At 43.2% G+C, this 12716-nt stretch overlaps 1 protein-coding gene across 1 annotated transcript in view; it reads left to right on the top strand.

Moving 5' to 3' along the window:
- Window positions 1-12716, top strand: part of NTN1 (netrin 1) — a 227736-nt gene that overhangs the window by 138605 nt on the left and 76415 nt on the right. Inside the window, exon 2 of the mRNA XM_049766281.1 lies at window positions 8268-8456. Coding sequence (XP_049622238.1) covers window positions 8268-8456 — 189 coding nt within the window. The remainder of the gene's footprint in view (window positions 1-8267; window positions 8457-12716) is intronic.

The raw sequence follows: 12716 nt of genomic DNA, 5'->3' as shown, positions 1-12716 counted from the left end.
TTTCATCCCTTCACCCATCCATCTATATTATCTCTTGCTTGTTCATTTTGATCCTCTTTCTCCCTGTCATTTGTATAATTAAATGTAAAGAGGTCTGCTATGGGCAGGAAGATATAGGCACAAACACTATCTCTGTCCTTGAGGAACCAATATAGATGAGAATAGCACTTATTCCTTTTTATATAAGTGCTTGCTATGGAGAGTAGTTGTCAACTCTATCAGATGGGAAACCCTGGGACCAGTTCATGGATGTTAGCACAGGTCCTGGCACATTGGTAAAGTGCTGTGTGTATTGAGTTGACGTTGCCTGTGTGTCGTGAGAGAGTTGGATAATACAGGCTGTGGGAGAGATTTAGAAATGCTTAAGGAATGATGGTGGTAGGCATTTGTTATTGATGGAAAAGTGAAGGCTCTTTTATCTGGTCAAGTTTTGGGCCTGGGGAGGGGGGGGGATTCTTTTACCTCCTGCTTCATGTTTATGCCCTTGGATCTAAATAATATGTTCTTGATGCTCCCCTTATGAGAGTTAAAGAGGGCACGCAACTTGGGATGAAGTTCAGACTACCTTTTTCAGGGTAATTTGGTAGCTGGGGGAGTGCTACATAGGATCCCCCCATCTTACAACCCCAGCCTCAAAAGCTCTACCTCCCATTCCCCCTTCTTTCTTGGGATGACCTCTCTCTTTTCTCACAAAACTGACCTTTCTTGAAATCTGACAATGAAACTAATACTCAAAATTTTTGTCTCTTAGAAGCAGGAGATAAACAGGAAGGGACGAGGGATTAAGGTGTCTCTCTCTGAAGAAGGGGCTAGGAGTTTGGGAGTTGGGTGACATCTCTGGATGGAGCCAAGTGATCCAGATGTGAGCTGCTTTGTTCAATGCGTTTTTTCCATTGGTGCAGAGAAAATAAAACAAAGATAAAAGAAAACAAGCCATACATACTTTGCAGAACCCCAGTTCTGGCCATTGTCAGTTGATGTCCTCTGACTACTCCAAGAGAAGGGAAGTGGGAGGGAGCCTTGCCTTTTGATATTTGGCCTCTGAGTTTTCTTTTGTGTCATCAGTTGTGTGGGAAGACTCGTTTGTTAGGGGAAGGTGCAAATCGAAAGAAATTCCAGTTCAGGATTCCCCTTGGAGTGTGGAAGAAGAGATTGAGCTCCAAATAGGTGGTGAGAAACTCCTGCAGCTACATTCGCAGAATAGGAAGACACAAGATTAACCTCTGCCTTCAGGAAAAACCCTAAAATGCTACTCTGAGTAAAATCTTTGCTAGTACTCATGAGTTCTGAAGTAAGGCCCAGATGATCATCCATATTTCTTCTCAGGAGTGGTATGCCTTGCTCTGGACCTCCTATGCTAGTAGAGAAGATCTAGAACTTGGAGTGCTGTTAAGGTCTTGCTGTTCCTTCTAGGGATGGTAAGCCTTTCTTCTGGGACAACTGACCCAGAACTACTTCTGGACCTTCTGTGACCTGGTTGGGTAACCCGGAAGTGCTTGTTTAATCTCTCTGAGTAGCCCCATCTACCCTGCCCTGCTGAGTGAGTTCAGGGGACTCAGTGAATGCATCATGGTCCCTGTAGATAGGACTCTGGGGGATTCAACTCCAAGGGTGGGAAGTGCTGACAGATACTTGATAAGGCTCTCAGGAACAATTTATTTTATTTTAATTGGGGAAAAGGCCACATTTAGTAACACATGTGTAGAGATTTTACTGGACTCTAAGCAAACCAGATGTTTCCATCCTTTGATAAGGCACCTTGAGTACACGGCCCTCCGTATAACATTTTGTGGCCTTGCCCTAGAGGAATCTTTTTTTTGTTTTGTTTTGTTTTAGTTGTTTGGGTCACACCCCCCAATGTTCAAGGCTTATTACTGACTTTGCACTCAAGGATCACCCCAACTTTGCCTCCTGTGGCCCCCAGGTAAATTGAGTTTGAGACCCCTGCCAGGATGGTGTGACTTAAGCGCACACAATTTATTTCTTTAGTTTTTCTCTGGCCTTAAGAGAGATATCCCTGATACAAAAGTAGTCTAGTTCTATTCTTAAGTCTTAGCACTCTTGATTCTTTTATCAGTCATAACGGTTTCTTTTGAGGTCCACATGATTTTGATTGACTTGAGTTGCGCATACTGAGGTGACCCGTTTATTGCACAAGACTAGGTTTAGACATTGTGGAAACAATTTAAAAAATTTTTATTGAGGTTCTGTGGTTTACAATGCTATTAATACATATGTTTCTCATACATATAATTCCAGCACCACACCCACCGCCAGTGTACTCCCTCCTCCCAGGGAACTCAAGATTTTTCCCTCCCAAGCCTCTCCCTGCCCCCAACTCAGTTGTGTGCGTCCATTCTTTTATTACGTTGCCCTTGCACCTTGGTCACCACTTTGCTGTGTATCTCTAAGTCCATACATACATAAGAGATTATATATGTGTATATATATATATATAAATACCTTTCCTTCTGACTGAATTCCCTCTAGTTCCATCCACATTGCTACAAAATTCATGATTTTGTCCTTTCTTAGAGCTGCATAGTATTTTACGTGTCATTATACAGAGAGAGCCCTGTGTTAATAGTGGCTGTTGGGAATCTAGGTGTGTTTTCTCCTTTCTGCTTTGATTTTCAAATATCTGGGATTTTAGCTTTAAAATATAAATAGTAAGTCCATGAGTTGGGTGAGGTCACCCCAGGCACCGTGTTTCTTTTTTTCTTTTCTTTTTTTTTTTTTTTTTGGTTTTTGGTTGTTGGGTCACACCCAGCGGTGCTCAGGGGTTACTACTGGTTGTCTGCTCAGAAATAGCTCCTGGCAGGCACGGGGGACCATGTGGGACACCGGGATTCAAACCAACCACCTTTGGTCCTGGATCGGCTGCTTGCAAGGCAAACGCCGCTGTGCTATCTCTATGGGCCCAGGCACCGTGTTTCTAATCCCTCAAGTGGATAGGTATGATAAAGAAGGGTAGAAGTGGTGGATAAATAATACACAGTAGTCAGAAAAGATATTCATTGGAGTCAGCTTGACTTTATTCCATGACCCTGTCCTCCATATGATTTTCCTCACATGTGTTTTCACTGCTAAACTTTCCACTGCCTTCACCCTCTCTCTCCCTCTTGTTGCTTCTCTCTTGACTCCCCCTAACCATACTTTTTTTTTCTTTATCTAAGACAGCCCACTTCATCTCAGGTGTGGTCTGATTATCCAGGTGGGATTAACATCTCAAAAGAAAGTTTAGGTAAAAGGGCGTTGAGGAAAGGCTTACATAGGATGAGGCATGTATTTCTTTAGAAATGACATAAATCAATTTATGGAAGTGCTGATTGCTTCACCTGCGGAGTCTCCGCCCTGCTGTGCTTCTTCTGAGGAAACTGAGGACCGAAAGAGAACCCTGTCCTGTGCTCCTGTGTCTTTCCTGAATCCTTCAAGCTCTCCTCAGAGCCCTGGGAAGCAAACCCACAAAAAACTGCATTCTGAAACTACCCTGCGAGCAAGTGAGTGAGTAAGAAATGGCTGACTTTACAAGCCCAGAAAGGGGAAGCCGCTGAACTCTGCTGGATCTCAGATGCCAGCACCCCTATCTGCCTCTCTTCTATGCTGTGCTGCATTTTCGTCCTGATTTCATCCTGTGTGTGGCTCATCAGCAGATCGCCCACCTTCCCATAAGCCTTCCGTGGAGGTGAGTCAACACGCCCAGAAAGGGAGGAGCCAGAGGAGCACGGCCGCTCCACTTTGCTTCGGGACCGCGCACATCATTTAGCCAATGAATACAACCACAACACGTAGAAAAACCCACAATTCAAGTGTGACAATGGGGAAACAATGCAGGCCAGTGCCAGGCATAGAGAATGAAGATGGCAACTCTGATGACTTGAAAATAACCAACCAACTAGTCAGTCTCTCAGATAAGGAGTTTAGAGTCTCAATATGGAAGATGTTCAAAGAACTCAAACAAAGTATAGAAGAGAACAATAATAAGAATCAAGAGAATATGAAGATAGAAATCAGAAAACTCCAAACTGAAATTTTCAGGTCTGAAAAACTCAGTAGATGAATTGAAGAAAAACATGGTTTAGCTTTCCATTGGGTTAACAGCAGCTGAGGATAGAATTAGTACACTGAAAGATGAGATAAATAACAATTCCATACAGCAGAAGAAATTGGAAAAAAGCCTTAAAGCAAACAATCAAACAATGGAAAAATTACTCAAAGAATGGGAACAGATGAAAATAGAAGTCTATGATAAGCTCAACAGAAACAACTTAAGAATCATTGGAATCCCAGAGACTCAGGAAGAAAATCTCCAGGAAGAATCAATGGTTAAGAACATCATTAAAGAGAAACTACCAGAGCTAATGAATACATGCGATCAAATCCTGCATGCCTGAAGAGTACCAACTAAAAAAGACCGCAGAAAAAAACACCCCAAGACACATCCTAGTCACAATGATGAATCCCACAGATAGAGACAGAATTCTGAAAGCAGCAAGATCAAAAAGAGAAATTACATTCAAGGGAATATCCTTGAGATTTACTGCAGACCTGTCACTGGAAACACTCAAGGACAGAAGACAGTGGTGGGACATAGTGACAAAACTCAATGAAATAAATGCTTCGCCTAGAATACTGCACCCAGCAAAACTCACTTTCAGGTTTGAAGGAACAATACATGGTTTCACAGACAAACAACAGCTCAGAAACTTTACAGACTCAAAACCATTCTTAAAAGAAAAACTGAACAGCCTATTTTAAGACAAGACTGACCAACAGACACACCAAACTTTGATATAAAGATGGCACTAACTCCCAGGACAATTCTTTCTCTCAATGTCAATGTACTAAATGCACCAGTTAAGAGACACAGAGTGGCTAAATGGATCAAAAAACTCAATCCAACCTTCTGCTGCCTACAAGAAACGCACCTGAATAGTCAGAACAAACATAGACTCAAAATAAAAGGCGGGAGTAAAATCATCCAAGCAAACAACACTCATAAAAAGGCTGGAGTGGCCATACTAATATCAGATGATGCAAACTTTATACTCAGGAAAGTTGTGAGGGACAAAAATGGACATTTTGTATTAATCAAGGGATATGTACAGCAGGAAGAAATCACTCTCCTAAACATATATGCATCGAATGAGACTAAAGGCTTCTTCACAGAGAAAACTGCGCTCTCCAAGCAAGTGAAAGCAGAGATTAACAGATGGGAATATATTAAACTGAGAAGCTTCTGCACCTCAAAAGAAATAGCGCCCAGGATACAAGAGCCCCCCCCCATTGAGTGGGAGAAACTATTCACCCAATACCCATCAGACAAGGGGCTAATCTCCAAAATATACAAGCACTGATAGAAATTTACAAGAAAAAAACATCTAATCTCATCAAAAAATGGGGAGAAGAAATGAACAGACACTTTGACAAAGAGGAAATACAAATGGCCAAAAGGCACATGAAAAAATGCTCCACATCACTAATCATCAGGGAAATGCAAATCAAAACAACTATGAGGTACCACCTCACACCCCAGAGATTGGCACACATCACAAAGAATGAGAACAAGCAGTGTTGGCGGGGATGTGGAGAGAAAGGAACTCTTATCCACTACTGGTTGGAATGGTGTCTAGTTCAACCTTTATGGAAAGCAATATGGAGATTCCTCCAAAAACTGGAAATTGAGCTCTGATATGACCCAGCTATACCACTCCTAGGAATATACCCTAGGAACACAAAAATACAATACAAAAATCCCTTCCTTACAGCTGTATTCATTGCAGCACTATAGAAAGACTCTGGAAACAGCCAAGATACCCTTCAACAGATGAATGCTAAAGAAACTGTGGTACATATACACAATGGAATATTATGCAGCTGTCAGGAGAGATGAAGTCATGACATTTTCCTATACATGGATGTACATGGAATTTATTATGCTGAGTGAAATAAGTCAGAGAGAGAGAGAGAGAAAGATGCAGAATGGTCTCACTTATCTATGGGTTTTAAGAAAAATGAAAGACATTCTTGCAATAATAACTTTCAGACACAAAAGAGAAAAGAGCTGGAAGTTACAGCTCACCTCATGAAGCTCACCACAAACAGGGATGAGTTTAGTTAAAGAAATAACTAAGTTTTGAACTATCCTAATAATGAGAATGTATGAGGGAAATGGAGAGCCTGTTTAGAGTATAGGCGGGGGTCGGGTGGGGAGGAGGGAGATTTGGGACATTGGTGATGGGAATGTTGCACTGGTGATGGGTGGTGTTCTTTACATGACTGAAACCCAAACACAATCATGTATGTAATAAATTTGTTTAAATAAAAAACTTTAAAAAATCAATTTACAATAAGTTGAGCACAAAAGTAGAGTAAAACCGTGTGATATAGTGAGCATGATCAGGACAGATGTGAGCTGTGCTTATCCTGGAGTTAGAAGCCTGAAGGAGAAGGTCAAGGTGACCTATGGATTGAGGAGGTTTGTTGAGCCCGAACTCTGATGTGGAAGCCAGACTGGTCAGAGGTAGACATGGCAGTGACACTGAAACCAGAGCTGCAAGGAGAAAAATGCATGTAGGAGGGGGCCTTTGTAAAGAGGATCCTAAAAGGAAATGAATAAGATACACAAGACCATAGGGATAGATAGGTGAAGGGCTCTCATACCTAATTTGCTTGAGAAAATAATTAAACAACAAATTCAAAGCCAACTACGACAGAATTGATACCCAATCTACAACAGGCTAGACACAGAAGGGACCACTTATACTAGCAGCCCAGGGGGGGCAAAGGACGGGTGATATGGGATGCATGCTGGGAACAGGGGTGGAGGGAGGACAACATTGGTGGTGGGAATGCCCCTGATTCAATGTCACTATGTACCTAAAATACTACTGTGAATGATTTGTAATCCACTTTGGTCAAAATAAAAATTATTAAAAAAATATCTATATGACAAATTTGAGAGTGAGAGAGCTCTAGTGGAACAGCTTTTTATTCAGAGCACTTCATGAAGTCTGTGATAAAATATTTAGATTTGTCAGAGGGAGCCCTTGAGGGATTTTATATATGTAAAAAAAAAAAAAAGTCTCTAAGTGGTACTAAAAACACCTTCTCTGGTTTGTTGAGAACAATCTTATCAACTCAGTCCAGGTTACAGAGAGACCAAGGCCTGAAGGAATGGAGAAGGATTTGGAGGGAGCATGGTGGTACGTCTGGGTATAAGAGGGAACTCCAAACCAGAAGCTGGAAATAACCCCAACCAGAAAACCCCCAAATCAAAAGCACTTAGAAAGCCAAGAGCACCCAAGTGGCCACTCCCACCTTGACCAAGAGTGCATGAATTTGGTCAGAAGAGCATCGGAGGGCAGAGAAAGGGGGAGACATTCTGCAGGAAGTCGGGGGAAAGCAGCACTGGGCAGTAGAAAACACCAGTTAGACAGATGTTCTGGAAGATTCTGAACATTAAATGATCCACCTTGATGATGGGATGATAAATGGAAGGAGGATACAACTGGTGGGTTATCCTCAAGGGAGTATGGAATTTTGGGAATATCAAGGAATGCTCTGAAAGCCATGTCAGGTAGTTCCACACACCTGGCAGCCAGCAGCCATGAACTTGACATTTTGGTGGCCATGTCCTTTGAGCATCCCTCCTCCGTGTATAGTCACCCAGGCATTTCTGGGTCCAAATGGCCTCTTTCTAGAAGGACACTAGTCAAAGTGTTAGGGACCATTCTAATGGTCTCATTTTGACTAATTGCATCTTTTTAAGCTCTTAGAGCCACACAGTTATGTTCTGAGGTAGAGTTAGGGCTTCATTATGTGCAAGGTAGAGGGGAAGGGAGAATTCAGCAGGGGCAAGCAGCATTGGGCAGTAGAAAATACCAGTCAGGCAGAGGTTGAGGGCACTCACTAGAGAATTCAGAGTGTGTGTGTGCCCCAGAATGGGAAGTCATCCATACCTTGATGATGGAATAATAAGTGGAAGTGATTAATTTAGATCAATTCAGAGCAAACAGAATACAGATACCAGGAGCATCTTGAAATCCAACTCACCCCCAGGTCTGAGACATACACCATATAAATAAATAAATAAATAAATACATAAATAAATAAATAAATAAATAACAAATAAATAAATAAGGGATCAGGGGAAAGGAAGCTCCCAGGGAAAGATTGCCCAGTTGGGCAGTGGGGAAAGATGGGGGGGGGGCTTACTTGCCCCCACGAGTGCTTCTGTCCTGAGACTTTTTTCTGCTTTTCCACAGCCTGTAATTGTAACCTGCACGCCAGGCGCTGTCGCTTCAACATGGAACTTTACAAATTGTCGGGGCGCAAGAGTGGGGGTGTCTGCCTCAACTGCCGCCATAATACTGCTGGTCGCCACTGCCACTACTGCAAAGAGGGCTACTACAGGGACCTGGGCAAGCCCATCGCTCACCGGAAGGCTTGTAAAGGTAGGTGAAGGGAAACAAGGGGGAAGCACAGCCCACTTTCTATGCCCTTTTTATACCCTCTCTCTCCCTCCTCTCTCTATCTGCCCAGCACCCCCACTTTCTCTGCCCTTTTTATCTTCTCTCTCTTTCTCTCTTATCTACCCAACATCCCCACTTTTTGTGCCATTTTTACTTTCTCTCTTTCTCTGTCTCTTATCTGCCCTATACCTCCTGCCCAGTTTCTATGCCCTTTTTAACCTTCTTTCTCTCTTATCTACCCAACATCCCCACTTTTTGTGCCATTTTTACTTTCTCTCTTTCTCTGTCTCTTATCTGCCCTATACCTCCTGCCCAGTTTCTATGCCCTTTTTAACCTTCTTTCTCTCTTATCTGCCCTATACCCCCTTGCCCACTTACTCTGTTCTTTTTCACCTTCCCTGTCCCTCATTCTCTCCCTCATCTGCCCAACATACCCACTTTCTCTGCCATTTTTACTCTCTTTCTGTCTCTCTTATCTGCCCAATACTTCCTACCCAGTTTACCTTCTCTCTTTCCTTCTCATCTGCCCAGTATCCCACTTTCTCTGCCCTTTTTTTACCCTCTCTCTCTCTTATCTGCCCTACAGCCACACTTTCTCTGCAATTTTTACTCCCCCTCTCCCTTTTTCTCTCACTCTCTCTTATCTACCCAATCCCCTCTGCTCACTTTCTCTGCCTATTTTTACGCTCGCTCTCTCTCCCTCTCTCTTTTCTCTGTCTTTTTCCCCTCTCTCTATCTTTCTCCTTCTCTCTCTCTCTCACTCATCTGCCCAAAACCCCCATTCCCCCCCTCCCAGCCCCTCTGGTATTCGGAGGTGTAAGCTGAAACAAAGGGCAATGGAGAAAAGTCTCCAAGGAGAAGAAAAGCCAAGGTGTGATTCCTTCTAGGGTGCAGGGCCCTTGGCCCACTCCAGCCCCCCTTTCCAGCTTCTCCACACAGGTGTGCTGCATACCACAGGGGGGGGGCAGGGGGCCTGTTCACCAGGCTCACCATCTGCACAAAGGACTCTCTTTCACCCCAACTCCACAGATGTGTTTCTTTGGATGTGTGCGCGCCCCCTCCCCGCCCCCCTGGCCTCCAACGCGCATCCAGACAAGCACAGTCACAGTCACAGGGAGGTTGGCAGTGTCTGCAAAGGAACATTTAATCCACCTGCAAATAGCTTTACTTCACGGCACAAAAAAACTTCAAGGGAGAGACAAGAGACTCTATTTTCGTTCACTGAAGCAAGGGCTAATGTTTTAACTTTCTGCTGTTTGTTTACTCCCTCCCACTAACAAAAAAAAATAATGAAGCAATGGTCAGATGAATCAGGAGCTGATGAAATGCTGAAATGCTGGGGAATTTGGTGACATTCCAATGGGAGAAGGGGGGAGCCTCCCACCTCACATTCGTTTTTGGGGAATTCTGGGAAGTGAAGCTGCTTGCTGGGTCCAAAACTTGGAGGTTGGCTTGAGTCTCAACTTGTGAACATAATTTCCCAAGTGAATGTTTATCTCTGTGGGTTCCTGGGCATATACCAGGAATAGGGTCCAATGGAGTAGGCCTATGTAGATCTTCCACAGGAAAGATCTAGGTCAGGTAAGCTTATATCCAGAGGATGACCATGGAAGACTTCCATGGCATCGCTGAAACCGAAGTATGATCTTCTCAACAGGAAATCCACCAGATGTTGGGCACTTGCATACAGAACTGATTACATAATCTTGGGCCCCAGTGCAATATGAAAATATGACTCTCCTTATTTCTCATTGCAAAAAATTTTGTTTGTTTGTGGGGCCCATAAAACTGACCTTGTCTATGAGCAACACTTTGATCAAACAAACCAGAGCTCAACGGGGGCCAGAATGATAATCTAGCAGGTAGGGCACTTGCCTTGCACAGACTAACCTGGGAGGTAAATAAAGAAGGGAGTACAGGGGGTAGAAGGGAGAGAGAGAAAACAACCAACACCAGAACAAAAAAAATTTTGTGTCCATCCTGTCTCCTTTATGTGAAATCCCACTGATTCCAAAGCCATGGAATGAGTAGGTTGGCTCCAAAGACACACACAAATTCTCTTTCCAGCAAATTCTCCTTCCAGATCTGTGAAAAGCTATCTCTGGCAGAAGCAAAGAGAATTTGAAGCATAAAGGTAGCTACACAATTTCCCCATGAAAAGAGACAATGGGGAAAAAAACTGGCCTGGTGAGAATTTCCCAGAAGACTTTGAGTGGGGAACAAGTAATCCATGCAGAGACCCAAGAACCATCCATGGTTGTAAGAAGAATTGATCTAGGTATGACCAAGACCAACAGACTTTAGAATAGACATGGAAAGCACCCACTTCTCTTGTGCCTGTGTGCTTTTCTTTTTGTATGTTTTGTTTGGGGCCATATTCATGGTTGCCGGAGCTATTTCTAGTTCTGTGCATAGGAATACACTCAAAACCTGGCTAATTTTATGCAAAGCACATGTCTTGTCATTGAGCTTTATGCATTTAAAAGTAAATGGACTTTTATTCTACAGAAGAAACTGAAACTACTTTCTTGTAAATAACTGGTTTCATGTAGATTTTTGGCAGTTTGAAAAATAAATGTTTTTTTTAACCAACTAGGGCCACTCCAGTAGTTGACAATCACTTCCTGGTTGACAGTTCTGGACTCTGCATGAAAGAATCATTTTCTCTTATGCTCATTTCTGATTTCAAAGCATTGATTTACTCCAAAGAGTGCTCCCAACACCCAGGCGACTCAGCAACAGTCTGCATACAGGGCAGATCGCTCCACATTTAATGGTATGCTGAAACTAGAGGATGTTCCACATCAGCCTGACATTGATGAAAGAAATGCACAGAATCCAGAGTCTTTAAATATAAGAGTCTGATACCAACAACAGCTAAAGTGTGAAAAAGTTTCACCGGGACCTTGGAATGACTGGAGTTAGACAGACTGGTATGCCTGGAACCCAGAGTCTGTCTTATGCCAATACACTTCTGGGGTGAGGCCTTTTTGTAATCAGGTCAAGGATTCTTTTTCCATTTTCTCCATTTTTCTGGACCTATGCAAACATTGGCGATTGCCACTATCACACCTTTACTATATATTTTTTACTCTTATCCTTTAAGGAAAAAAAATACAACTTACTGAACTTAAAAACAAATAACTAGTAGAATGCCTGTCTCAAATACAGGCAGAGGATGGGAAGGGGGAGGGGGTAATGTTACACTGGTGAGGGGAGGTGTTCTGGTTATGACTGTAACCCAAATATGATCCTGTTACTTAAATAAAAATATATTTAAAAAAAGAAAAAAAAAAGAAAACTCACCTTAGACCCTCAGTGACGTGAACTTCAGAGGGGAACTGGGGTAAACTGCGGTGTCCCCTTGACACAAAATGGCACTTGGCCTGAAGGTGCTTGGTTATAACCATTGGGGACCCTCTAACCTTGCTCTGACTTCCAGCATCTGAGAGAGGCCCTGGAAAGGGGCAGAGGCCACCCAGATACTCTTGATCATTGGCTGGCTCCAGGCCTTGTTCAGTTTAGAGCTGGGCTGGACCCAGACAAGAAGTGCTCCTCGCAAGGGCATTCGATTCCAAATGTTATTATTCGATCCCCCATTGGGGAAGTTTCATAGCAACAAATTTGTTCATTTCTTTTTCTCCTTCCCTAGTTTAGACCCAGATTAGGCCTGGCAGGTCTGCTGCACACAAAGGACTATAATAAACATGCCCAGGGAACAGGCGGCTGCCCTCTGCAGCTATTCAACATGATTTCACAGCACTGGGAAGGCCTCATTATGGTGTGGGCTGTGTCCTATACAAAGTCAGAGGAGATGAATTTCCCCCTTTTCTCAGCAGAATGGTCAGTGAATGCTACTCATCCTGGAATCTCTCAAAAAGATAGGAGGTTTTGTTGACCATTTGTCTTGTTTATAGACTTGGGAGGCTCCCTCTTTGGATGCAGCAAAGAAGATGGTTCTGTGTAACCATCTCAGCTAGCCCTTCATTTAAACAATATTAATTTATCATCTACCCAAACTATTGGTGATGGATAAAGACATTCCAGGAGTCGCCTGTGAATGGAATTGCAATGAGAATTAAGAAATTAAGCATTGCTTCCAAGACCACCCCCCTCTTTCTCTCTGCCCCCACCCAGTACCCCCTACACACACACACACACACACACACACACACACACACACACACAGAGCTAGCTTCCATCTCATGGAGCAGTCTTTTCTTTCACTACTCTCCTGCCCCC

This window comes from Suncus etruscus, chromosome 20 (assembly GCF_024139225.1).
Source record: "Suncus etruscus isolate mSunEtr1 chromosome 20, mSunEtr1.pri.cur, whole genome shotgun sequence".
Taxonomy (NCBI): domain Eukaryota; kingdom Metazoa; phylum Chordata; class Mammalia; order Eulipotyphla; family Soricidae; genus Suncus; species Suncus etruscus.
Note: the sequence above shows the minus strand (reverse complement) of the source record. Positions and strands in the feature narration are given on the sequence as shown.